The 26857-nt window shown below is 40.3% G+C and overlaps 3 protein-coding genes across 8 annotated transcripts; 2 read left to right on the top strand and 1 right to left on the bottom strand.

Annotated features, from left to right (window-relative positions):
- The first annotated feature begins 151 nt into the window (after nt 1-151).
- tbc1d10c (TBC1 domain family, member 10C) lies at nt 152-10736 on the top strand. Of its 3 annotated transcripts, XM_037780463.1 has the most exons (11): nt 152-297; nt 681-821; nt 3122-3221; nt 3582-3689; nt 5021-5127; nt 5307-5421; nt 5548-5613; nt 5898-6087; nt 6770-6927; nt 7567-8589; nt 8671-10736. In XM_037780463.1, exons 2-11 carry the CDS (start codon nt 685-687, stop codon nt 10495-10497), a joined length of 3831 nt encoding a protein of 1276 aa, XP_037636391.1. In that variant the 5' UTR covers nt 152-297; nt 681-684; the 3' UTR covers nt 10498-10736. The 3 variants fall into 3 exon arrangements, with proteins under 3 accessions (XP_037636391.1, XP_037636388.1, XP_037636389.1); XM_037780460.1 differs by having other exon boundaries at nt 7567-10736; XM_037780461.1 differs by having other exon boundaries at nt 193-297; nt 685-821; nt 7567-10736.
- On the bottom strand, nt 10666-17731 carry rad9a (RAD9 checkpoint clamp component A). Of its 2 annotated transcripts, XM_037780467.1 has the most exons (12): nt 17466-17731; nt 16800-16870; nt 16582-16655; nt 16407-16455; nt 15858-15972; nt 15588-15687; nt 14753-14859; nt 14007-14113; nt 13641-13705; nt 13448-13546; nt 12327-12567; nt 10666-11093 (listed from the first exon to the last, which is right to left on the bottom strand). In XM_037780467.1, the coding sequence occupies exons 1-12, from the start codon at nt 17497-17499 to the stop codon at nt 10983-10985; spliced, it is 1173 nt and encodes a 390-aa protein (XP_037636395.1). In that variant the 5' UTR covers nt 17500-17731; the 3' UTR covers nt 10666-10982. The 2 variants fall into 2 exon arrangements, with proteins under 2 accessions (XP_037636395.1, XP_037636396.1); XM_037780468.1 differs by lacking the exons at nt 16800-16870; nt 17466-17731 and having other exon boundaries at nt 16563-16646.
- zgc:113229 (uncharacterized protein LOC550612 homolog) lies at nt 16724-26216 on the top strand. 3 transcript variants are annotated; one of them, XM_037780466.1, is made up of 8 exons: nt 16724-16877; nt 20032-20349; nt 20592-21453; nt 21535-21677; nt 22728-23091; nt 23904-24015; nt 24139-24350; nt 25166-26216. In XM_037780466.1, exons 3-8 carry the CDS (start codon nt 20974-20976, stop codon nt 25460-25462), a joined length of 1608 nt encoding a protein of 535 aa, XP_037636394.1. In that variant the 5' UTR covers nt 16724-16877; nt 20032-20349; nt 20592-20973; the 3' UTR covers nt 25463-26216. The 3 variants fall into 3 exon arrangements, with proteins under 3 accessions (XP_037636394.1, XP_037636392.1, XP_037636393.1); XM_037780464.1 differs by having other exon boundaries at nt 20032-21453; XM_037780465.1 differs by lacking the exon at nt 16724-16877 and adding an exon at nt 17743-17966 and having other exon boundaries at nt 20032-21453.
- The last annotated feature ends 641 nt before the right edge of the window (nt 26217-26857 follow it).

Below are 26857 nucleotides of genomic sequence, written 5' to 3'. Positions count from 1 at the left end.
AAAAGGTCATAATCATCATATTATACACATTTATCACTCACTCTGATGTCATGTTTGATTAATCACATGAGTATCACTTCCATGTTAGTTAAAGAAAAAATGACTATATTCCATAAATATTCAATGTTATTGTTATAATAGCCAATAGGGAAGTCATACAGTTGTTCTTCAGAGAGAGAGAGAGAGAGAGAAAGAGAGAGAGAGAGAGAGAGGAAGTTTGTCTTCCTCATCAGTGGAGGGTGTCACACTTCACCCCTTCAACAACCGAGTGATCAAACATGACGGAAATGTAAAAAGGTAATTTCATTTACTATTTCAACATATTTAACAACTGTCTTCTTGTTGTGGTTGTTTGGTTGGAGGGAAGAAAGTTGATTTAAACCGCTTTACACTAATGCTAAAAACAGAAGTGAGCCAGATGTCATAAGCATGGTTTGAATTGAAGAGAGGCAGCATACTGTAGCGTGTAGCCTACTTTTAAGATGTTGTGAAGTGTAGCAGAACATTTTTATTCATACAACTACTAACAATGTCAACCTAAACATACTCCAGTCAGAACAGTGTTTTTTAGGGATTAAGGTATTGAACATCTTAGATGAATCTACACGAAGAAGGCATTGTAAAGTCACATAATCATGACGACAGAGTACAGTCACATGCTGAATAATCTTCTCTGTCAGTAAGATGTTAAGTCCAACGAGCCCAATCCCGAAGAAGCTCAGTGAAGAGGACAGCTCTGGATCTGATGAAGGGTCAGAGGTCGGTCTGGAGCCTGAGACAGACCGCTTTGGCTTCATCCTGACAAATGGATCCACAGCTGGGTGAGCAGCTCCACATCTGTGTACCGTTACTGTACTGTCATTGAGCTCGGCACTGTTACTAAAAGTAGGTATACTGGTTCTGTAGTTTTAATTCTTGTTTCAAAAAGACCTTTAAACAGTTTAAGATTCAAAGAAATGATGAAATGCTGAAAAGCTATCCCATTAGCAGATTGAAGGTTAATTGAGTTTCTAAGGGGCCTGTGTATTTCTACAGAGACCACGTATCTGAAGATCCAACGCTTTTATGAGACAGAACAGCGTCTGCATCCAAAAAACAGAGCCAAGTGGGCAAATAACACACTGCTCTGATTAGTAAAATGCAGTCAAAAGACAGTAAACAGGTCCTAATAAGAAAGCTGCAAACCATTTATTTGAGAATAAATGAACAGGTTGGGCCAAACAAGAGCAAACATGTTTCTGCTAAAGAGTGAAAGAAAGCCTTGTTCACACAGAAAGTGAAGTTTGAAACTTCACAGGGAGCTTGAACGAGGAGACAGCCACATGAAGGGACAATAAACCAGCGCATAAAAGCTACAGTTAAATATGTTGGCAGAAATATTCATGAGTGGTTATTTTTATAGGATCATCTACAAAACTACTACTCTGTTCTGCAGAGGAGCGCCATCCATGGTGGCTTTAAGTTTCATTCTGAAGTATCATCTATCGAGATATCGTGATACACAATTATGTCGTCTAAATTGATAATAACAAGCACATGCTAACTTAAATTTCTCAGAAAATCTCAGTTTCACCACTCAGTTTCAATGCAATTAACAAATGTGTACTGCATAAATGGAAATATTATTTCTTTTGCTTCATAATTTCACTTGAAACTGTTATGTTCATTTTGCACTAAAGTTCTTAATTGAATGAGAAAATACTTTTCATGTGTCAAGTATTTAATTCACACAGGACACATACACAAATAGGCTTTACCATGTGGTTATATCATATAGACTATTTAATGAATTACCAGAAAACATGCTGTATTGTAATATACACTCACCGGCCACTTTATTAGGTACACCTTGCTAGTACCGATGGTCTTCTGCTGCTGTAGCCCATCTGCTTCAAGGTTCGACGTGTTGTGCGTTCAGAGATGGTATTCTGCATATCTTGGTTGTAACGAGTGGTTCTTTGAGTTACTGTTGCCTTTCTATCATCTTGAACCATTCTGCCTATTCTCCTCTGACCTCTGACATCAACAAGGCATTTTCGTCCACACAACTGCCGCTCACTGGATATTTTCTCTTTTTCGGACCATTCTCTGTAAACCCTAGAGATGGTTGTGCGTGAAAATCCCAGGAGATCAGCAGTTTTTTAAATACTCAGACCAGCCCATCTGGCACCAACAACCATGCCACGTTCAAAGTCACTTAAATCCCCTTTCTTCCCCATGCTGATGCTCGGTTTGAGCTTCAGCAAGTCATCTTCACCACTTCTAGATGCCTAAATGCATTGAGCTGCTGCCATGTGATTGGCTGATTAGCTATTTGTGTTAACAAACAATTGAACCGGTGTGCCTAATAAAGTGGCCGGTGAGTGTATATCGTTATCGAGATATGAAATTACCTATATCGGGATAGAAGATTTTGGCCACACCACCAAGCCCCATTTTGAAGCAGGACAGAGACCTTTAACACAAAGCTGTGTCAGGCCTGTTTGAAGTGCAAGGAGTCCTAAGCTACAGTCGTCACATTTTGGGAAACACTTCAGAAATTGTAAGAGACAAAACCTTCTGTAACATTACAAGACAATATGGGGGAGCTGATGCTGCTGCAATAACTATAATTCTGTAAAAAGGCAAAAAATCCATGCCAGAAAGAGTGCAAACTAGAGTTAAGTGTACATGAAAAATACTCAGCATTTTTACTTTCAGATACCAGCAAACTCTTTGCAGAATACACATTTACATAACATTTAAATCAACAATGAAACCAAAAATCTTGGCGGAGGACCAGATGAAGCAGTGGATAAGACCAGCCGAACAAATTGCTACCTGCCGTCTTCACGCTTTCCCCATTGATAACATCCTGACCTGTTGCCATGGAGACATCACACTGCTAACCGTGTGGTTTTCCTGTTTCCTGTCTTGTTATTCGGTGCGCTGTCTTTCTACAATGACAACACACAAAAGTGCATGCAGCAACTCTGCACACTGAAAAGGTCTCCAGTTTAATGAGCCTAAATACCGTAGCACAGTCAATGGACGAGACACATAAAAAGACTCTTATTCTTCTGTTGAATATTTCATGTTTAAAATACTTACCTGGTGTTTTTTGTGTGGTGTTTTGCGTCAGGTGTGTGGGTCCACCCCCTGAGTTGGTCAGACAGAGGGAGACCAAGTGGATAAATATCATCAGCCAATGGGATCGCATGCTGTTGAAGAAGACCAGTAAGGTGTGTCCCGTCTTAGACACCTAAAGTCACTAAATGTAGTGTGAATGAAGGATGATGATGATGAGGCCTTTTCCATGAAAGACAAAACACAGTAAATAATAAAATGAATGATGGCTGAATGCCATTTAGCTGCTTCAGTTTCAAGGTCCTGGTATTGCATGCTTGCTTACTGGGACACTTGAATAGAACAGAGCCATTGTTAACGTTACTAGTATGTAAAAACTGTGCTTTTCCTGCTATGAGTCAAAAAGATCTGCTGTGAAACAGGCTGTTAGCATTCACACTGACAACAATGAAATGCAGTCATTTGTTTCTGACTGCACTGAGCTGATCTGGTGTCTGTTACCAACGTCCCTTCAGGTCAAAGTGCAGTGTCAGAAAGGCATCCCCGCCTCACTCAGAGCCAAGTGTTGGCCTCTGCTGTGTGGAGCTACTGACAGGATGAAGACCAACGAAAACCGCTACCAGGCAAGAAAACTAAACACTCTCACTCAGTCTGGTTAATGCTTTCAAAACAGCAGCAACAACCACAGATGGTAAGATGCAACAATATATTGTTTCAGCATCTGATAGGTAAAGGATGCAGTGTTACTAGTGCTCGTTTGTGTAATTTATCAAGCAAATGTGACAAACAGGGCTGCAACTAACAATTATTTTCATTGTCAATTAATCTGTTGATTATTTTCCAGATTAATCAATTTGTTTTTTGGTTTATAAAATGTCAGAAAATGGTGAAAAATGTCGATCAGTGTTTCTCCCAAAGCTCAAGATGACGTCCTCAGATGTCTTGTTTTGTCCACAACTCAAAGATATTCAGTTTACTGTCATAGAGGAGTAAAGAAACCAGAAAAAATATTCACATTTAAGAAGCTGGAATCAGAGAATTTTTACTTTTTTCTTGCAAAAAAAAAATATTGATTATCAAAATAGTTGGTGATTAATTTAATAGTTGCAGCTCTAATGACAAATATTTTTTCTGGTTCCAGCTTCTCAAATGTGAACATTTCCTGTTATTCTCAGTTTTATATCACTGTAAATTGAATGTATTTGTACTGACAAAACAAGCAATTTTCATTGGGCTCTGTGAAATTGATTATTTAAGTTGCTATTCACTGTTTTTATATCTTTGTAAATGGAAAAATTTTCAGGTTTCGACTGTTTGAGCACATTATATTGGCCTGTGGGATCTTGTCATAGGCAATCACTATTTCCTGACTTTTGTATTAGGGCTGCACAATTAATCGAAATTTATCAAAATCACAATATGGCCTACTGTAATTTTCAAATCGCAGGAGGCACAATATTTTTGAAAGGCAAAATGTTTGTCAAAAAAACATTTTTAAATAAATATTGTCATGCTGCAGAGATGTCCTGGCCTACACATCGTATTCTACAGACTTAAGTAAACATCTTTATTTGGTAGATCCCAGAGAAAATTACACCATAATCATTTTCACTTTCATTATATAAAAATGATCATTCCCTCTAATATCGCAAATCATATCGCAATTGCAATATCAGTCATAATAATCGCATTTAAATATTTTTTTCAAAATCGTTCAGCCCTACTTTATGTACAACATTTTCTATCGACTTTCTACAGACTAAACAATAAATCAGTTAAAACAGTCGTTAGTTTCAGCACTAAACGTAAATCAGGCTCATCATAGAAAATAGTTCATATATTGCACTATTTTTCTATTGTTACAGTAAATGGAAGTCCATTTCCTTTCGTGACTAATCTTAAAGACAAATAGTCGAGTGTTTGTAACTTAAACTATCTTTTGTCTGTGTGTTAGTGTCTGGACTCGCAGCCCGCTCTGCAGAGCTGGGTGGACGTGATCGAGAGAGACCTGGACCGACAGTTTCCTTTCCACGAAATGTTCCTTTCCAAAGACGGACATGGGTAAGAAACATCTCTTCTTCTATTTGTTTCTGTTGACACGCTGATAGTTTTCATTGTGCCTCAGCTGCTATTGGTCCTCCTTGTTAATTCCCCTCTCTGTTCAAAGATGATTTGTAGCTAAACATGTGATTTAAACTTGTGGTTTGTGTGACTGACTGCTGTGGTTTGTCTGTGTGCAGGCAGCGGGGTTTGTTCCGGGTTTTGAAAGCGTACACTCAGTACCAGCCAGAGGAGGGTTACTGCCAGGCACAGGGGCCTGTGGCTGCAGTGCTGCTGATGAACATGCCTGCTGAGGTAGCCATCAATACCCCACAAACACACAATAATAAGGATAATGGACACAATTCTGTATTATTGTCCAAATCATGAAGGAGCTTCGGATGTTGACTCACTTTATGTGCCATCATGTAACCTTGGCAGGAAGCCTTCTGGTGTCTGGTGCAGATTAGTGAGCAGTACCTGCCTGGATACTACAGCCCTCTGCTGGTGAGAACACATGCACACTTAATGTACCTGACACTGCATTTATTTATAATAAACACAGATAATTTACATGTAGATCAGTAAATTGAACTTGAAAGATGATTTTTGTTCCTTTGTACTATGAATTAACCACAATTTAGGATATGTTCTTTCATACTGAGTCTGAGGTTACTGTACATAGTTTTCCAAGAAATCTTCCAATTATTATGAAATTACAAACCCATAAAACAAATGATTACTTGGATCTCTGTTTTCCCAAACTAATCTAAGCATGTGTACCTCTGTAGGAGGGAGTCCTGTTTGATGCGTCCATGCTGACCTGGGTCTTGAAAAGGACGAGTCCAGCTGCACACAAACACCTGCAGCACCACGAAGTGGAGCCCCTCATGTTCGCCACCGACTGGCTGATGTGTCTCTTCACACGTCACCTGCCCTTCAACACACTGCTCCGAGTCTGGGACCTCTTCTTCTGCTATGGTACGTCCAACATAGAGGCTGCTGTGGGTCATAACAACTAAATCATCTTGTGAAAGGGGAAAAAATATGTATTTTCTCAGACACAATAATCTGTATATCATTTTATTTGACTTAAGAATGACATTAGTTATATTGCCTTATTTGTTGTACTATGATTTATATTCTTATTAGCTAATCTTTTATGTCTAAAAATGCACAACTTTTCAAAACATGAGGAACTTAAAGGAAAAGTGTGTAGCATTTAGGGGGATCTATTAGCAGAAATGGAATATAATATTAATAAGTATGTTTTCTTAAGTGTATAATCACCTAAAAATAACCTTAGAACGAGCCGTTTCTATCTACATACGGAGCGGGTCCTCTTCACGGAGCCGGCTGCCATGTTTCTACAGTAGCCCAGAACAGACAAACCAAACGCTGGCTCTAGATAGGGCCCTTCGTGTTTTCACGTTTTTGCGTCGGCCACCGTAGTTTTCCGACACGCTTGGCACACAGGAGAGGTTTCAGTCGATTGCAATCTGCAACCTCACCGCTAGATACCCCCCAAATCCTACACACTGCATCTGTCGTCACTTCAGAAGTGATTTGTGGAATTATTTACAGCATCTGATGTGATTGTTGTGGCACCCATTTCACTCTTACCTCTCCTCTCCTCTCGTCTCGTTTCGTCTCGTCTGTGCAGGGGTGCGGGTGCTGCTCCAGGTGGCGGTGGTGCTGGTGCGTCGGGTGCTGGGCCGGGCCGAGCAGAGGAAGCAGTGTCAGGGCCAGATGGAGACTCTGGAGAGGCTGAGGGGTGTCAGGGAGCAGGTCCAAGAGGAGGACGACACCTTTATAGCAGAGGTAAGAATGAAACACATGGGCAGCCACTGCGAACATCTGGTTTACTAGTTAGTTAGTTAGCCAAACAGCTTTCCTTACTAATGTTACTGAGAAAATGTATTTAACTGCTTTTTAAAACATGACCACATGTACATTAGTGTTACAAAAACAAACCCAACTCAGGATTCACACTTACTAGCTTTTTCTGAAGCTTTAAACTGCACCAAACACAATCGAAATTCAAGGAAAACTTGAACAAATGAGTAGATAAACATAACAAATTTAGATGCTTCTGTACAGGTGGGAGGCATTTTCCTGGCATCTTTTGGTTCACTTATCCCCTCGGAGTGAAACATCACTGAAAATCAATACAAAGTTATTCTCTGTAATCGTCATCTTTATCCTATAATGAAACATCTCTATTCTGACGGGAGTGGTGACAATGTACAAGGGGTCACTGAATGGTTTGATGAGGATGAAAATGGCGTGAATCTTATATTATGACCTTTGTAACCTGATTTCAACACCTGTGGAGAATTTTGTACTGACGTGTTAGATAGCACTCTATACCACTATGCTCAAAACACCAAATGAGGCAATATCTTATTAGAAAATTACAATAAAACGAACGTGAGACCATTGATTTTCTTCCTTTCTCAGGTGTGCTCGGTGCAGCTGTCAGCCAGAGATCTTGAAAAGCAGATGGAGAAGGAGTTACAAAAGTGGAGGAAAGACAGACCCTCGTCCACCTTTGACCCCAGAGGACGCTGCCAGGGATACCGGATGGCGTGGGAGAGGGCTCGCCAGAGCGAGGAAGAGCGGGACCGGAAAGAGAGAGAGAAAGGAAACCTGTCTGTCCCTCTTGCTCGCTCGGCCTCCACTCTCTCGCTGTCTCCCTCCCTCCTTCACAAGTGGGGGAAGAAAGGGGGAAAGGCGAACACCACGCGCGAATGGGAAGGCAGCGGCGGCGGCAGAGTCGTGAGGCATCTCTCAATGGGAGCGAAGGAGGACTGTAGGAGCTGGACCGAGTTCAACTTTAAGAAGGTGCAGGGCGTTCAGGAGGAGGAAGACGTAGTTATAGAGGAACATAAAAAACAGAGTGAACCGAAACTAACAGGACAGACTGAACAGAAAGAATTTTTAGAAGAACCTAAAAAGATGGAGATCCAAAACATGCCAGCAGAGCACGTAGAAGAAAGAGTCATCACAGAAGAAGAGATTGAAGAAGTTGAAACAAGAATCACTGGAGAGGAGGAAAGCCAACTCAAAGAGACAGAGGAAAGTAAAATGCTTCCAGAACAGACGGAAGAAACAAATGTGGAGACAGAACAAACCAAAAGTCCAGCCAAAGATCAGACTGTTGAACACAAACAGGGAGATGAGCTGGACAAAAGCAAGCATCTGGAAATTGAGGTGAAAGACACAAATAAAGAGGCAGAAAAACAAGTGGCAGAAAGTGAACATACAGCAGCTGTAGAGGAAAATCAGACTGAGATACAGAAAGATGCCGATGCAGATAAAAAAACAGAGGTAGAGACGCAGGAAAGTGTATACCCCAGTGAGGAACAGATAATTCAGGCCGACATGAAACCAGAGGAGGGCACAGGAACTGAAAATGTGCAACAGACGGTGGTGGACAGAGTCACAACTGTGACAAACCCAGCCTCAGAGACAGACAGTAAAGTCGAAGCTCCAACTGTCAAAGATCCTACAACAGAGACAGAGACACAACAGCAAGAAGTGATCACAGAGACAGACAGTAAAGTCGAAGCTCCAACTGTCAACGATCCTACAACAGAGACAGAGACACAACAGCAAGAAGTGATCACAGAGACAGACAGTAAAGTCGAAGCACCAACTGTCAACGATCCTACAACAGAGACAGAGACACAACAGCAACAAGTGATCACAGAGACAGACAGTAAAGCCGAAGCTCCAACTGTCAACGATCCTACAACAGAGACAGAGACACAACAGCAAGAAGTGATCACAGAGACAGACAGTAAAGCCGAAGCTCCAACTGTCAACGATCCTACAACAGAGACAGAGACACAACAGCAACAAGTGATCACAGAGACAGACAGTAAAGCCGAAGCTCCAACTGTCAACGATCCTACAACAGAGACAGAGACACAACAGCAACAAGTGATCACAGAGACAGACAGGAGCTCACAGGGAGATGACACTGAAGGAAAATTCCACAGCAGTGAGTCATTAGCAGAAACAGTCATGAAAGAAGAGTCCCACACCCAAACAGAAACTGATGAACTGGCACAGACTCAAGAAAAGGTAGAGGAAGATGCAGACACACCGGAATTGAAGGTTGAAATAGTACAAATAGATTCGGAACAACACATAGATCCAAAGACAGAAGAAGAAACATTAATACCGTGTTCCCCTGAATGCATCCAACCAAAAGAAGGCACTGACTTAGCAGCTGATACTGAGACTGGAGCAGAAATACCAGTTGCAAACGACATAGTGGCGGAGTCAAGTGAAGCATTTGAGAACGAGTGTGACGCAGTAGCATCTGCAGCTACGCAGGAGGAAGAAGAAAGAAGTTTGACTGCACAACCAGAGGTACAGGTTGACCATAATCAAACACAATCAGAAGAAACACCAAAAGAAACGGAGACTACTGACTCCATAGCACCTCCACAGGAGACTCTCACCGCCGCCGAGCCTGATGGGAAGACGAGTTCAATAGAAACCTCTGAGGAACCTGCACCTGAACAACCAACGAGCCATGTGTCTGTGGAGGAGGAAGAAAGCACAGAAAATGTTCAAGAAAACACTGTAGCAGAGGACGACGTCTTTGTTTCTACTGAACCAACAGACTCTCCAAATACTGAAAGTAACCCACAAGTCCAAGACAAAGATTCTCACCTTGTGAAGCCGGATAGCAGCGGCCTGACACAAGCATCCGGGCATCGCAGCAACCGTACTTCTGGTGATGTCTGCGTCCGCAAGTCACCCAACTCCCGTGGGTCCAAGTTAGCACGTAGGCTTTCTGAGGATCTCTTCACCATGCCAGAGAAAACTAGCCAATCACAATCTACTGCTAATCACCCAGAAGTTAAACACAGTGAGTCACAGTCCTCGTCACTGTCTGCAGACGCGACTGAGAGGATAGCGGCGCAGCAGGAGCAGCCGCCGCCCGACCCCCCTAAACGTTTCGGTCTCTTCCGCAGACTGAGAGGAGAGCAGCCCAAAAAGGCAAAGGGGACACCCAAAATGCAAGTCCCCCAAATCTTGATCCAGGACTTCAGTGATGGGACAGGGATGGGGAAACCTGTTGAGGTAGAGGAGGAGGAGAAGGAGGAGGAGGAGGAGGAGGAGAAACTGAGCTCCAGGGAGAGGAGGAAGAGGCGGAGGGACAGAGAGAGAAGGGAGAAAGAGGAGGAGAGGGTGAGGAAGAAGAGAGAGAAGGAGCTGGGGAAGGAGAAAGAGCGAGAGAGGAGGAAACCGCAGACGAGGGGGAAAAGTTTCCAGGTGCCAAGTAAGAAAGGGAGCAGTGATGTGACTCAACCTGCAAAGACTGCATCACGGTCGCAGAGATATTCTGCTTCTTTTGCTGAATCTTACTTTTGACCAAAATATGTCTTTGCTGTGGGATCTGGAGGAACGAGAGGTGTTTTACTGAGTGTTTCAGGCCTCCACATCTCACTGGTCTTTTTGTTCCCTCATGTCCCTCATCCTAAACCTTTGTCATACTTGAATCTTTTTTTACATGTAAATAAATAATAAATAATGGTTTCATACTTTGAAAAATAGGTTTCTTTTATTTAGAGGAGCTTTTTTGTTGCATCTCGATTCACAAACTGAACAGACTTTGAATGAAAATAAACAGGAAGTGCTTCAAGTCCAGGTTCACATAATCCCATACTTTCCATTAACATTATAGTCCAATAAAACATTCAGCAGTGTCCATCCTGTTCTGTGCTGTGCACTGTCTTTGCATATTTTTGCCCATGTAAAAAAGAAAAAAATCTCTGCATAGGCAGGAGAAGATGGGAAATAAGGGTTCAAGGTGTCCAAAAGTAAAAGTCCACCTCTCATCCAACTGTCACTCTGCTTCACTGTGTGTCGTCCTCACTGTCACTGGCCAACACTTCCTGACTCGTCACTGGTTGAGTGGTCATCTGAGAAGACGGGGGAAGCACCGATCCAAAGAACAAGGAACAGAACTGTGAGAGGAAAAATAGAGAAGACTTTTATGAGAATGTGTTTTATTTTAAATAATAATTTTCGCAAGTTATGTCCAGCCAATTGTTACCTAGAGCCTATTAAGATATATTGCGATATATTGCTATTTATTAAAAAAAATTCAACTGCAAATTATGCAGTTTGTCAACATCTGTTTTATCTAATAAGATACAGTTTTCATTCTGTTCATCTCAGAGTTTACATGTCCCCTTTGTGAACCCTTTGAAAATGGCCAGGCCAGTTTTTCCTCACCAAAATTTAGCAGAACTTTATTGATTTAGCGTTCCTCCCGACAAAGTAACATGGTTGGTACCAATGGATTTCTTAGGTTTTCTAGTTAATATGATACCTTATATTCACCCTATCTTTAAAACTCAGCCCGCTACAACCTCTGAAAGACAGAAAAGTGTCCGGGCCTGCCATCGGACAGTAGGATTGTTAAGAGGTTAATAGATTATATAATAAAAGATCGATACTTGACGTCGATGTATCGATACAATATTGCCACGCAAAATTTATATTTTTCTCCCACCCCTAGTGCCTAGTCCTAGCGTGATTTGGATGAATATGACAATCATTTGCTTCCAGTCTATAACTGGATTAATCTTGAAATTATGTACACTTTGTCTGAGATTAGTTGTGTACTTTGTGAACTCCCATGAGAAAAAAAAAGAGGGATTTTCAAGTCTTGCAGTCTGCAGTAGGCTTCAGTAATCGTGTGCATGGAAACTCAGGGCAGTCTAAGACTAGATGATGCCTTTTGTAATTTATTGTTTTGATGGTTTGAAAGTAAATTCGGTTGGTGATTAAATCAATTACTATAAAAACAAAATGCCATATGCAAAGAAACAGCTGTTAATCTAGAAATACATTTTGTCTCATCTCCCTCCGTTACACATTTATCTACCAGCTTTTTCCATTTTGAGCCTTTTAATTACTATGTGTTGTTACTATGTGTACTATACTATGTGTGTTTTTTACAATGTCTAAAATTATTGATAGATACATACAAATTGTGTATATTACATTACTGTAATTATTTCCTGTAATGTGCCACCTGGAGAATGACACTTCTCAAGCCCCTGGAGGGTTTTTAGGCAATCCTCCTTCACATTCCCTTGCAAATTATATATTGTATCTTTCTTAATTTGTTTTATGTGTAAATAAAGAAACAAACAAACAGTTAATTCATGAATGTGAAAACTAAACCATACCTTCTTATTAGGCGGTCTGGCTGAATCGGCTGTTTCATCTTCCTCGTCCTCCTCATCACTGTGTAGCCTTGTCCTGTGATTGGCTGTCTGTTTTGAACATATGGGTTCAGCTAATGGAGGTGTGGGCGGACCTGTAGCCGAGGGGCCTGGCGCAATACTGGTATCCATGGCGATGAGGTAGCAGTCTATGTCGTCATTCATGAAGTCATCAGGAGGGGGCGGCGGTGGCGGTGTGCTTGCTCTGAGGAGACAGACAGGAAGAGAAATGTGACATGAATGAGTAAGAGGAAAAACATGTCTGACCTTTACTGACATAATAATAATTTACTGTATTGTGAAGATGAAGGTTTTACTATTCCTCTTCTTTAGTCCTGATAGCAAGCATGAAATCTTTAGTATTTATCGTGTGGAGAAGTCACAACAGCTGGTGGATGAAGACACAAATACAGACTTTTTCTAAGGTGAAAAAGAAATGTCCCTCTCTACCCAGAATGGGCTGACAAGTTGGAGAAATTTGTTGTACACATTTTCGACAGAGATCAGAGGCCTTAAAAATGCCAAGTTAATGAAATCCTAACTAAAAACGCTGATCAGCCCAGTCTGACATGTCTATTACCTAACCAGTGCTGCATTTCTGACAAGTGAAGATTGTGGCAGTGTTGAAAATTCCCTCACTCATGTCCGATGCATCTCACATGCTACATTTATGACACATTGTAAGATTTCATCTTATTATACATTTTCAGGGAATACGTTGCCGTTTGTGTCAATTCTATGAGACTTTACTTCCAAACTTTAATTAGACTATGAGCTACAGCTGGACAGATGTGTTGGCTGGAACACCTGCAGCTTGTAGTCAGCTGACTCCTCCACTCAGAGGAAGACAACAGTAAAGCGTCTTTTGAAACAGTTGTCGTAACATCGGTGCAGAGTAAATGCTGAGGGTTTCCTGCCTGTCATTAGAAGTGAAGAAACCACTGGATGAATGACAAAACTGTTTTATTTTTACTTCACTTTCACTTTTCTGCCCTTTTTCGAAGACTGACGAACAAGGAAAATTGCAACCTGTAACGATTTCCCACCAACATCATTTTATGCATTCAGTTTTGTTTGAGCGTTACCGTCTAGTGTTGGTTTTACGGTGGTTGGGGTCATCAGAAAGCGTGGCCAGCACAAAGTTCCCCTCCAGTACACTGTCCGTTACTGAAAGCACTACAGGGCTAACACACACAAACACACACACACAATGTAAACGTCAGGACATCGTAGTTACACAAGTGATTAACTAACATATATGTATTTGAGTATGTTTACCTGCCCGGTTCATCAAAGTACATAGAAATAGGGAGACCAGTGGACTCTGCAAACACTAACAAGCCCTGGAGGAGAGATGAAAAAACGTCACTTAGCGAACCGCCTTGATGAGTAAATCAATGCTAGAAGTCTTTATTTAAAAAAAATGTAACCACAGCATAGTTTTGGTTTTGGTTGTATCCACACGGCACTCATTGTAAGTTGCTTTGGATAATAGCGTCAGCTAAATGAATGTAATGTAAAACTGTCTGCAAATTGTCCTCAGTGTCCTTTCTCTCTCTCTGGTAAATTTCCCCAATCTTCTCCCTCCTGACTAATCCTCCTATTCTGTTGATCCGTCACCCCTCCCTTTGTCCTCTGTCTCACCCGCAACTCCTTTAGACAAAAGGTGACGCTGTTGTGAGCCTGGACGGCAAAATGGTCAAACTCGTCTGAAGCCAGACACAGCTCCGTCAGCATGGCCTTGGACTGGTCTGAGAGGGAAACAGGCAGCGAGAGAAACAGACAGAAAAGTAGGAGTGAATGGAGGACAAACGCAGAAACAAGAAAACAAAAAAAAGACTTATTTTTGAATAAACTACTTAATATTATTTTATATTCTATTGCTGTTGACTTGCAGAGTTGAGAAGACTAACTCTATTGGCTAATGACAGCCAAGACTACACAGTGCAAATCTGCTGTTCTGCCTTTCTACCACACAAGGGCACCACTGGGTTCAAATCCATCCTCTTTCCTCTTTTTGCATTATCATCTACATGTCATTCATGGCAACATAATAGCAACTTCTTTATTTTTGTTATACAACGCTCCTTTAAAAAACGCAGTTACTCATTATGAATCATCAAGATATGTTTATTCTCCTTTTTTCTTTTATTATGGAAAGATTCTGGTTTAGTGTTATATTCACTGAATACAACCTACTCTATAAAAACAAACCTGGGTTAAGTTCTGTCACACTAAAATGTTGATCTCCTTAATTCTAAATTACTTGAATGTCTGATGTAAGATTAGTAAGATTTGTATAAATAAACGGTGTATGACTTTGTGAAACACAAATTTTTCAAATTTTATTAAGTAAATTTGTAACATCTGGGTGAAATAAATAGAGTCACCTGCTTCTTCCTCCACATGGTTCCTGAACCACATCCGTTCATCACTCACGGACACGGTCACTTCTTCCAGAGACGGAGGGAAGAGGACGACTGTGTCCACCAGCAGCCTGAGAGTAAGGGAAGACAAAAAGTGAGCTGTGAGTGAGGAAAGGCAAACAAAACAACAACAAAAAACACACTACTTATGGTATTGGACTAACGTAACAGTGGTTGGGATGTGGTGAGTCGGCCTCAATGCAGGTTCCTCTCTGACAACAGCTACATAATTTCCCTTTATTTAGAAATATTGTTCATTGATTTAATCAATCAATTGTAGTCAAGAAGTATCTGTATCAGCCTTAAAAAACCCATATTTGTCAAACAACAATTACAAGGCAATAGGAAAACCACATACAAGAAAAATTAAAGGTAGAAAGAGAAAGAAAGATCGCTATTATTTTTATAGCAACAAATGTATGTTTTGACTTTATTTTAATGAAACTGGTGTATATTTCATACGAGTAGTTATAAAGTAAATAATTCATAAAAAACAGTTAATGTTGAGTTAAAAGAAGACTGTAGATTTCATTTGATTATTTGAATTGTGAAGATAATCTGGAGGCCAAAGGTCACTACCCAGAATGCTGTGGGAGCAGAACAAATAGGTAAACGTTTCTGAGATATTAGTTAGCTCTTGTTGTTAGCAGCCAAGATGTGTACCCTTTATTATCAAAAGCTAATGTGTAAACCTCTTTTTCATTCACTAAAGGAGAATGTCTGATTTTAAGTCCAGAGTCTCGTCTCGTCATTTTTGAAGTAGTTCGACTAAGCTGTAACTGTGTAGAACTTTACAGACCTCGGGTGGGATCTGAATACGTTGGCATAGCTGTCTTTATCAAACACAGCCTGTAAGCTTTCACTGTCCTGGAAAGACAGGTTATGTGTCTTCATGAGACCTGCAGAGAAAATACCAACACACATTGAGAACACGATCAGGTAGAATACAATGTAATGAATGCATGATGTGCTTCAACGGCTAAAATATGTGTCAGTATAAATCAGTTGTAGTCATTTTGAAATCATCCACGTTGTGAATCATCTGAGCAGGAAGTAAAAGCACGGATACCGTGTTTGCAGTGAAGGGTGAAGGTGAGGCGGTTTTTCTGCTCGTCCAGCTCGATGTGACACTTTTCCACCGTCTTCTCCATAGTCGCTAGAGACCTGAACACGGCCTGCACGCTCTGACTCACACATAGAGGAACATAAGAAGGGGGGGAAAATAGATAAACAAACAAACAAGTTGGTCACATTTAAGGACATTTTAGACGTGTTCACCTTCCTTTAATCTCTAAAACGTTGTAATGTAAAATGTAAAGTTGCTCAACGTTTTTTCTACATGTGACAATGCAACTGCTGGGTGACACATGCCATGTACTCTATGATCACTTTGTCTTGTATGAAAAAAAATGTAGTAACATCAAAGGAGTATCAGGTGTTGATGAAGGAGTACTTAAGCTCATCTGACAGGGCTTTTGTAGATGGGGTGTACGTCATACAAAAGAAGGTGGGGAATCACTGACATAGATGATAACAGACAGTCCATGTAAATGTATTGAATATGAACACACAAACTGTATAAAGCATTTAAAAAGCTCATCTCTTTCTCTCACCACACCTTTATTGCCATCTTGCAGCGGAAGGCGTGCCCACTGGGGATGGTGTACCTGCACAAAAAATGGGAGTTGGCTTTAAAGCTCCTATAATAAAATGACACATAAAAATGTGATGTTCAGTGACTCACACACACACACACACACACACACACACACACACACACACACAGTCTGCACCTGCTGAAGAAGAGTGGTGCGAACAGGAAGCAAGCATATGCCGACCGAGAGGAGTTCACAGACCGCAGGGCCAGCTACAAGAGAGAGAGAGAAAAAAAAGGCTCAAATCAGCACCACTCATTGACGCAAAGTGTGCACCAACAGGAAGCAACAAGACTACATGCATGACAAGTGGAGGAAGTGTTGGGTGTTTGTTAGACAGTATCAGAGCAGCTTACCCCATCCTCCTGAGGCTCCACATAGAGCTCATCACCGATCCTGGACAGAGAATGGATGGCTTTGGCCAGCACTGGACGGTACACACACACACACACACACACACACACACATACACAACATGATTAGCAGCTTATAATTGCAGTATACTGGTGTTCTAGTTAAAGATGGGTTCGTGAACAGTTTCTTTACTGACACCGAACAAACAATACATCTGTGCAATATTAATACACTGAATGTGAAATATATTTGTCTGAGCAATTTATACCTTGATGCAATATACACCTCAAGTGCAACTACCTTTGTTTACATTTTATTTATTACATCTACCCTTGCCTATTTAACAAGTGCAATTACCTCTGTTTACATTATATCTACTTTATATTTCATACCTCTGATGTAACACTTCTGTTTATATTTATTTATTACATCTATTTCATACCTCTGATGTAACACTTCTGTTTATATTTATTGATTACATCTACTTTGCTTTATAACTGTGTGTGTGTTTGACCTGTTATATGTTTTATCTGCCTTGTTTAGTCTTGTCAAGTATTTGTTTTAAAGCACTGATCAGAAGTGGCAACTGTGAATCTCGTTGTATTTAATACAATGATAATAAAGCTTTCTATTCTATTCTATACTAAAAGGCAGGAAATGTGTTCTACCTTTCACGTTTCCTCCTGTCACGACGCAGTCCATCTCTACACACTAACTCTAAGTTAGCAAACTGGGCTGAAAGAGTTAGTGAAACTAGCCTCTAAACACCACCAAGCAGTGAATCAGTGGGGTTTTAATAGTTGGCACACCGAGCAGAAGTCCTCCTAGTGCTGAAAACATATTCCGTTAACTTAAAAGCTTTGTTTTTTACGTGTTATTGTCAATAGAGGTTTGACTAAGCGGTGTCCTGCAAAGAGCTTCACGTTGTTTACACCGCCATTATCCACTTCCGTACTGTCGACCAATCAGAGAGGCGGAAACTCAAAGGGGGCGTGGTTTACTTATACGCATGCGCAGTGTGTTTCCAAGTTGACATATTTTACAGCTGCATGTTTAACACACAGGTTTAACACCATGTAATGGTTTAACATGTGGTTACATAAACACAATTGGGCTTGGTTCGAAAATATTTGATATGGGATTATTGTGGAGGACAAATTAAATGCAGGGTAATTATTATTATTATTATTAAATGATTATATTGAAGTAGTCTATATTTTCATTTCATTCTCACTGTGCAATATCATTTTCCACTTGTGCAATTTTGTTAATAGTCTGTTTATTGTAAATACTGTATATACTGCTCCTATTTTTTTATACTTCCTTCTATTTAAATGGTTCATATTTTGTTACACTTTGTTTAGCTCTTTTTTACTGTGTTAGCTGATGCATCTTGTTTTTTGCACTATCCCCTTTGCTGCTGTACACTGCAAATTTCCCCACTGCGGGACTAATAAATTAATATCTTACCTTATCTTATCTTATCTTATTTTATTTTATGTCAGTTTAAAGTACTCTACTTGTACTTCACTCTGTATGTGCTACAGTATTTCCATTTGATGCAAATCTATAGCCTATACTTGTACCCCTCTGTAGGCTATTTAAGAGGCAGATATTGTACTTTTTTTACTCCATTTCATTTATCTGACAACCATAGTTACAGGTTACTTTGCAGATTAGATTTTAAATAGTACTAAACGATCATGTTAAGATAAGATAAGATATACTTTTATTGTCCCAGTGGGGACATTTTTCCTGGACTCCGTCCAACTGCAGTTACAAACACTAAATTAAAACAACAACAACAAGAATAATAAACGATTCCACATAAGACAGGGAAACAGTTCCACAGAAACAGATGTTTAAACACATACACAGTCCACGTACATAATGGCACATACCATCACACACACCATAGCAGGTATTGCACCCAGGTAATGCACTGCACCGTCTACCGTCCTGCCCATATTGCACAGACAATAGCCCAATATTACACAGGTGCAACATATTGCAATATCCCTATTTAACATATTGCACTTCACCTATTTAACATTTTGCACTGTCCAAACATATTGCACTGTCCTAACATATTGCACTTCACCTATTTAACATATTGCACTGTCCTAACATATTGCACTTCACCTATTTAACATATTGCACTGTCCCTATTTAACATATTGCACTGTCCTAACATATTGCACTGTCCCTATTTAACATATTGCACTGTCCTAACATATTGCACTGTCTAAACATATTGCATGTTAAAAAATATGATGCTTAATTAGCTCCACCTCAACCAGCAACATTAAAATAGGCTACTGCTTTCACATGAATTAATCAGTTTTAATGATAATCCAGTAATATAATATTAATATTTAATAATATAACAATCTGAAAGGGGCCATTCTGCATGAGTACTTTGTTTTTACTCAAAAGTATATTTTACTAATGATACTTTATGTAGAGGTCTGAATGCAGGACTTTTAGTATTTTTACATTGTGGTATTGCTACTCTTCCACTTCTACTTAACACACGTTAACTCAACAAATCACCCACCTTTGACCATAAAAAATACCCTCAGAGACTTAATATTTTACTTTGTATATATATCTTTTTGGAGTTATCTTTATTATTTTATGGCTAAAATTATTTTATTTTCATGTATTTATAGCTGCATTCTTCTTCTTCTTCTTCTTCTTCTTCTTCTTATTATTATTATTATTATTATGTGTTCTTTGGAAATATGATAGTTCATTGGAGATTTTACTCATTGAATCACATTTTTAAATCTTTTTTGTACTCTCCAGTCTCCAGGGTCATGATATGGGACTCTACTAAAACTATCATATTTTTTTCCTACAACAGTAAAGACTGTCTTTTTACATTTTAGTTCACAAGTAATAGAGTATACAGTGTTCTTGTAAAGGGGGTAAGTCCAAAGGTCATGTTGGCATTTTCTTATTTCTTTCATTCTGAAGACACACAAATAGCAGCTGCTCACTAAAAATGCCCTGTAATTACAACTCAAGGGTCATGGTGGGAAGACAGAGGGAGTGTGCACATGTGTGAGTGAGGGAGCTGGGGAAAGAAATGGAAAGGGAGGAAGGAAGGAAGTAAGGAAGGAAGGAAGGGCAATAGAAAGATGGGCAGAGACAGAGAGAGAGAGAGAGGGAGAGTCACTGTCAATGCAAAATTATCTCACCTCACTGGTCTTTCTCGTTGGTCTGCTTCAGTGTGTGAGGAACGCCGCCGTGCACCGTCTCTCCTCCCATCACCGCTGATATAAATGGCTGTTGCAGAAGAGGTGTGACTAAAACAACATTTGTGTCCTGAAACCACGGACGTTTGGTGAAAGAGAGACACTGAAAAGACACGAGTGGACCACAGTCAGGAATAGTTTTGTGTCTTGGGGCAAAACAACATAAAAAGACAGAGACTGCTGCTGAAACTTTTGAGGATTATGGTGGAGTGAAGGCAGTATGGCAGCGAAACGTCCATGAGAAGAAGCAGCATACGCAGAGAAAAAGAAGAACAGCTGAGGAAGTTAAACCGTAAGACATGGACTTGATATTTTAATTGAAAAACCCTTAAGATGATAATGGAAAAAGATTGGAATATGAAAACAGAGGGAAACAACCATCACAGGACTCTTAAGGGGTGACGTGATTCACACACAGCTAATTTCTTCTGTCATGTGTCCAGTCTCGAACTATATTGTTGCGTTTACAAGCAGTCATTGTTGACATGCTGTTCTGTGACTCCTGGATTTGATAGACAGCAGTTCTGTTCCTAGATGTCTCAGTCACCTAATCCAAAAGACGGTCAGGCCTTGCTGCAGTCCATGCTGCAGAGACTGAAGCTCCAGCCGGGAAAAGAGGGCCAGCCGTACCTGCACACACCTGTACCCACCGCAGCCGCTTCCACATGGGGGCCGGATGGAGAAAGAGGAGCCTCCAACCTCCAGAAAGTAAACAGCACTCCCCGTAAATGGCTTTGAGTTTGGTACAAATGGTATCCCCTCAACAGAGTTTGGGATCTCTGCTGCGGACGGTAACTTTGGCTTCAAAGGTGGGGAAATACAACAACCAGGTCATGGAAGTGAAGTGGACAGAGGTCTTATTTCCTCCCCCTCCCAGAAAGACAACATTGATGGTGATACTGGTGAGAACAGGGTGATGGGACAGCCTGGGATCACCCCAACAGCAACAGCAAGAGGGCAGCTGTTTCCTGCTAAATCACTTAAGGATGCTGATATCACTTCCTTTGAGAGTACTGATGGGGCGAGGATGATTTTTGGCAGTTCTGCAAATACAAGGCACATCCCTAGCAATAAAGATGCTGTCACAAGCATGGGACACAATCAGGACCAGAACCAGGACCAGCGTCTTGCACCCAAAGTCTACACGTGGTCCTCGAAGCCCACAGGTGCTAATGTCGACCCGGGAAGTCAGGGAGTGTTGCATATGGGAAATGGAGGATTTGGAGTTTCGGCGCAAAGTAAAGACACAAACAGCAGCTATAGAAGAAATCAGCAATCATCTGAGAATAAAGCGAGGAAATGGACTCAGAAGATCAAGGAGAGGTGGAGGGACAGGTCGGGGAGTTTTGGCAAAAAGGGGAAAGAAGAAGGAAGGACAGTAGAGCAAGGAACTGAAGTGAGTAGTGCATTTTGATTATTTTACATTGTCAAAATACAAAAGTATGAACTGAAGAGTGCAACTTTTTTTACTTCACAGATTTCACCTCAAAACCAGCTATCAACAGCAGAATATGTCATTGACACGTCAAATAAAGAGGAAGAAAAGACCCTCCCTTCACTCGACAGCAGTGGCATCCCTCCTACACACACAGAAGACGGCACTAACGAAACAAATACGAGGTAATCTAACAACAAAATCATTCAAAACAGTACTGATGTCAACATGACACAGGCTGAATGTTCTCCCAGTCAGGTTTCGTTGATTCACCTCCTAGCAACGTGAGTAAGGTATGTGAAATATTTCTGAGACGTTGGGCTGTGATATTTGTGATGTGATGTGCCAAACACACCCCCGTCACTGACTGCGTCTGTCATCATCCATCTTCAGTCACACTTTCGTGATGCAATAAGTCTCGAGATAAAAGAGATGTCATAACTGCATATCATAAATGCCAGTTGTTTTAGTAGATAGATAGATAAGACTCTTATTAGAATTAGCCTCTTTAAAAATAGTCACAAATGTACAGTTTCATTTTTTAAAGAGGCTCAGTAATTTGTTTTGCACAAAGAAAAAGAAGAAAAATATAACCATTTCAGAAACAGTTTAAAAGTGCTATGAGAGTTTACAAAGTGCTTTGACAAACAAAGTAAGCGGGATACAAAGCAATATGACAATAGAGAGCCAAACGGTGAGGCCAAACAAAAGCAAGACAAAAACTAAAGTAAACTTTAAACACAGATGAAACAGTACAGTACATAAAAATAATAAAACCATGTCAACTAAATAAATACAAAGAAAAGGAAAAAAGCAATAAAAAGGACAACATCACATCAAAGTAAGTCCGTAAAAATGGGTTTTATATACTTGGTAAAACAGGTAACAAATATATAGTTTCATTTTTTTTTTAGAAGGTTCAACAATTTCTTAAAACAGCAGGGCACTTTAGTTTTTAGCAAACTTACTCAAACATGAGTAAACAGTGCATTTTTGGGGGGGACTATTTTCTGCGGCAGAGGTTTGGTCATAAAACAACCTACACATAATACACTTATTCACCCAAAAAAAAGACAGATTCTGTCCAACATAAAACAAAGACACGCAGAAACACAAAACAAACTACAAACAGCTTATAAAAGTGCTATGCATAAAATTGAAGCGTGACTGATACACATTTGATGCTTCAGTGAGACTTGCTGCAGTGACTTACAGAAACTCTCCTCTTGTTCCAGGTCGAGCGGTGACTTTGAGTTTGGCCTGGGCTCGTTCAGCCTGCTGGAGGAGATCACCACGGGTCAAGAGTGGGCCAAGTTCCTTAGCCCCAACCGATCAGCCGCCTCAGCCAATCAGAGACCATCAGAACTCAAAATCCCACCTCACAATAGTGCTCAATCATCTCTGATTTTGAACCAACAAGGAGGTGTGGACAACCACTGGAGTTTCAGGGGAACTGAGGCGTCACCAGGTTTAGATTTCAGTATGGCACAAATATCGCCTGATGCTTTCCAGCCTGTCAGCATGGACGTTTCAGAAGGGAAACAAGCTGCAGAACCAATGGAGCACGGACAGACCCGAAGAACTCCTTTGTTTGTAGAGGTTAGATCTAAATTATAGTTCATCATTTACTATTTTAACAGAAATCATTTGATGTGAAGTGTGTTCCTCTAAAAATGGAACCAAAATAAAAACACCCTTAACCCTTTAATGTCCTCAGTGAGAAAAAAACAATGGAAAAATGTTTTTTTTATTTCATAACAATTGTAAATTTATTATCTTAGCACCACACTACCCTACATTTACCAGTAAAGGACGATTTAACCGTTTGGTAGAGCATGTTTTTAGACGGTAAAATCACACATATATTCTGCATATATCTCTATACATATATATATATATATATATATATATATAGAGAGAGAGAGAGAGAGATATATACTGAATTTGAATGACATCATTAGCTTTACTACCTTTACCATAAAAGGACAATTGAATTGTTTGGTCAAGCATGTTTTTAGAAAATGATTTGCCCCTTATTAGACTTTTTATTTTAGTTTATAAAGTTACATAATTCTGTTCAGTAAGGCCTCTGAGACTACGAATATTTTGAAAATATATGCCTACCTTTGAAAATGATGGCTCATGTCTGGAGTTACTTTTTTGTTGCCATCTTCCTGTAAGGAGGTGGACTGAAAAGACATGCTATTGAAAAACACAGCGACGTCTAGTGGATTTCTTTAGCATAACACACCTGAACCGAGCGGTAGAGATGGCTCAGTCAAGTTCAACTCCAAATGTGCTCTACCAAGCAGTCGAGCAGAACATTAAAGGGATAAGCACATTTCCTAAACTCTAATGAATTTGTCTTTCAGTCATGAGTTGGTTACCGTGCTAACTGTTTTTATTTGCAGCTTGCAGATGTGGACAGCTCAGCGCTGAAGAGCAGAGTCCAGCTCAACAGGAAGAGACAGCATCAGACAGCTCACAGCGGAGACGAGAGGCTTGGAATAGAGGCAGACAGAGGTCAGAACAACTTAATACTCTGCAAAGTCACATGTTTCAGGCATGTGAGTTGACAGTATGTAAGTGTAGCTGAAATGATCGTTAGAAGTTGGAAACTCAGTTTTCTTGTCTCTTGTGTCACAGACGGGTCCATGTCTCCGTTCAGCCTAACAAACAACCACGTGATGGAGGAGACAGGAGAGTCACAACGTGATAACTTCAGGCCTTTCTACACCCTACACTCTCCTCCACCACCTATCTCTCCATTTACTCCTTTTGCTCCTGCACGCCGGGGCGTCCTCAAACACTCCATATCCCGGGATTCACACAACTCAATGGAAACAGAATCAAAACGGGTAAGTTAAAAAGAAAGTGATTGGGTATCACACTGCCTCCTTGTGGTGTAAAATGTAAAAATGCATTCTACATACTAAGTTTAGGCAGGTTTGAGTTTGTAGTGTGTTCACACAGGGTGTTATAAAATAACTCAAAATAGTCATTGTGTGAATTAAAAAAATTAAAGATTTTTGAGTGTGCTACTGATACTATTAATATTACACTGAAAATGTAGTTATAAAAGTGAAAGTATATTTTTTACTTTTATACAATACACTATTATACATCATATACATTATCAGAAGTAAAGTATGTTGATTTATTGTAATTCTAACTTAGAAAAAATCAGTATACTATACAGTATATAGATAAATAGATCTTAAAGGTTTTGTTTGAAAATTAGATTTAAACGAATTTAAAGAAAACTCAGAAAAACAGATATAAATTTATAAACATGTTGATATCTTTGTCTGCACAATAACATGTATTCTCTGATTAAATTGTCTTTTTTATTTTTTAAATATTGACAAACACTTTATTTTATAGTTCAGTAGTAGCTTCTGAATCATTTTGTAATCATTTAACAAGAAGTTTCTTGAAAGAACTATGTAATTTGGTACTAAATATAAGGAAAAAAAGGAATATCCTTAAAAGAAATTCTTAATTTAAACCCATTTAAGTATTCACTCATTATTTTTTTTTATTAGAAACTTCACATAAGTTGAATTTACGGTTTGTAGACAGTTTGTTTAGTTAATGTTCTGACTAAAATTGAAAAGACTCTCTCTCTCTTTCTTTTCTTTTCTCTTATTCCATTCATCCGACTCTGGATCAGAGGCGAGTTGAGGAGCACCGGAGGGTTCATTTTTCAGAGCAGGTGTTGGCCATAGATCCTCCAGCGCCGGATCCAAATGCTACAGACTCGGAGGAGGATACTGTATCAGAGCAGGACTCTGTGATCGAGCAGGAGAGTGACGAGGATCACGCAGCGTTAGAGGTGGTGGCAGCAGGCAGCAGCAGCAGCACGCCGGAGTGCTCTTCCCGCCTGGATACAGGCTCTGAAGAGGAAGAACACCGTGAGGAAGCTCAGGAAGGGACTGTAAAGACTGAGCATTTAGTCTCACAGACTTGAGTTCTTTCTGGACACTTAAAGCACCTCTGAGTGTCTTATTGCTCCTCGTCCCTCTCCACACCATCGCTCAAAATGTTAATTGTTCAAGGTGTTGGGAGAATTTCAAGCCTTTGCAACTACGGCCAGTGTGTCTGTCTATCTAGACTGGATTAACACTGCCAGTGTCGCATCAGCTGCACAAGTGTTTGGTAACTGGAGTAAATATTCTCCCACCAGCTTTTATCAGAGATGTTGTCATCCTCCTCCTCCTCCCCCTCTTCCCCAGCAGCAGACTGTCTCTTGGTAATGGCTCCCTGTCCGGCCTTCCTGGGAAATTAAACCCCCAGAGGAGAAGAGAGACTATTGGTGGTTTCTGATAGTCTGCTGCTCTCTGTTCAGCTCTTGAAACATTGAAACCCTTTTCTATTTTGAAGCCATTTGCTTGCTGGAGTCAGAGAGAAACTATTATCATCGTCAGGGCTCACATTAGTCATCATCTGTATCCTCCGTTTAAGTTTTTTACAGACTGGGCCCAATAATAGCTACAGTGTGTGAGCAACATGGGAGACAGTGGAGCTACAAGACAAACATTAGAGGAATAGTTCCACATTTTGGGTAATACACCTTCTTGGTCTCTTTCTGTGAGCTAGATGAGAAGATTGATACCACTCATGTCTGTGTGATGGTACGTGTCCACAGGGGCGTTTTTTTTGGACACGAGGGATCGCCTCGTTTCCCAGCATTGGACGCTTGATGGGCTGCCACTAGACACAAGGCACTTTAAAAGTTTCTCAGGAGTTTTCCAGAGGCGGCGAGTCGCGCCGTACACCTCTAGTTTGCATAAAGTAGCCTAGATCTCAACTTTATGTAAATGAGGAGCGGCTAGCATGACGCCCCGTCTCTCGAATCACGCCGCCACGCTACCAGAATGCATTTCACGGATGCTTATATACTGTGCGTCCCAATACCCAATACTACCATACTATTTAGTATGCCAGAAAAAGATTTAGTATGTACCAATATATAGTTGGTCAAATGCAGTATGCCAAAAATATCAGAAAGGTACATTCGGTCACATTTTGCAATATTCAAGCCAGCATGCTTATTGGGCTATTCTGACACACAATCCTCTGCACAGAAGATATATGAACAAGAGGGTCAAAGTTCAAGGCGCAATGTTATGATAAAGTAGTATGTCCAAATTGAATGCATATAGCATGCAACAGTACGTACTTTGTAAGAGCAGCTGCAGTATGTACTAAAAGTAAAAAGAAAAGAAAGTATGTGATTTGGAACGTAGCAATAGACAATGAATGGGAAGTGTGGAAAGGACGGATCCCGTAGACACGTACCATGAGGGTGTATACTTAATCTGGAGTCTCTCCCGGATGCTAATCTGCATATACCCTGTAAATC

Source organism: Sebastes umbrosus, chromosome 9, assembly GCF_015220745.1.
Source record: "Sebastes umbrosus isolate fSebUmb1 chromosome 9, fSebUmb1.pri, whole genome shotgun sequence".
In the NCBI taxonomy this organism is placed as follows: domain Eukaryota; kingdom Metazoa; phylum Chordata; class Actinopteri; order Perciformes; family Sebastidae; genus Sebastes; species Sebastes umbrosus.
The sequence above is the reverse complement of the archived record's forward strand: the minus strand, read 5'-3'. Positions and strand labels throughout refer to the sequence as shown.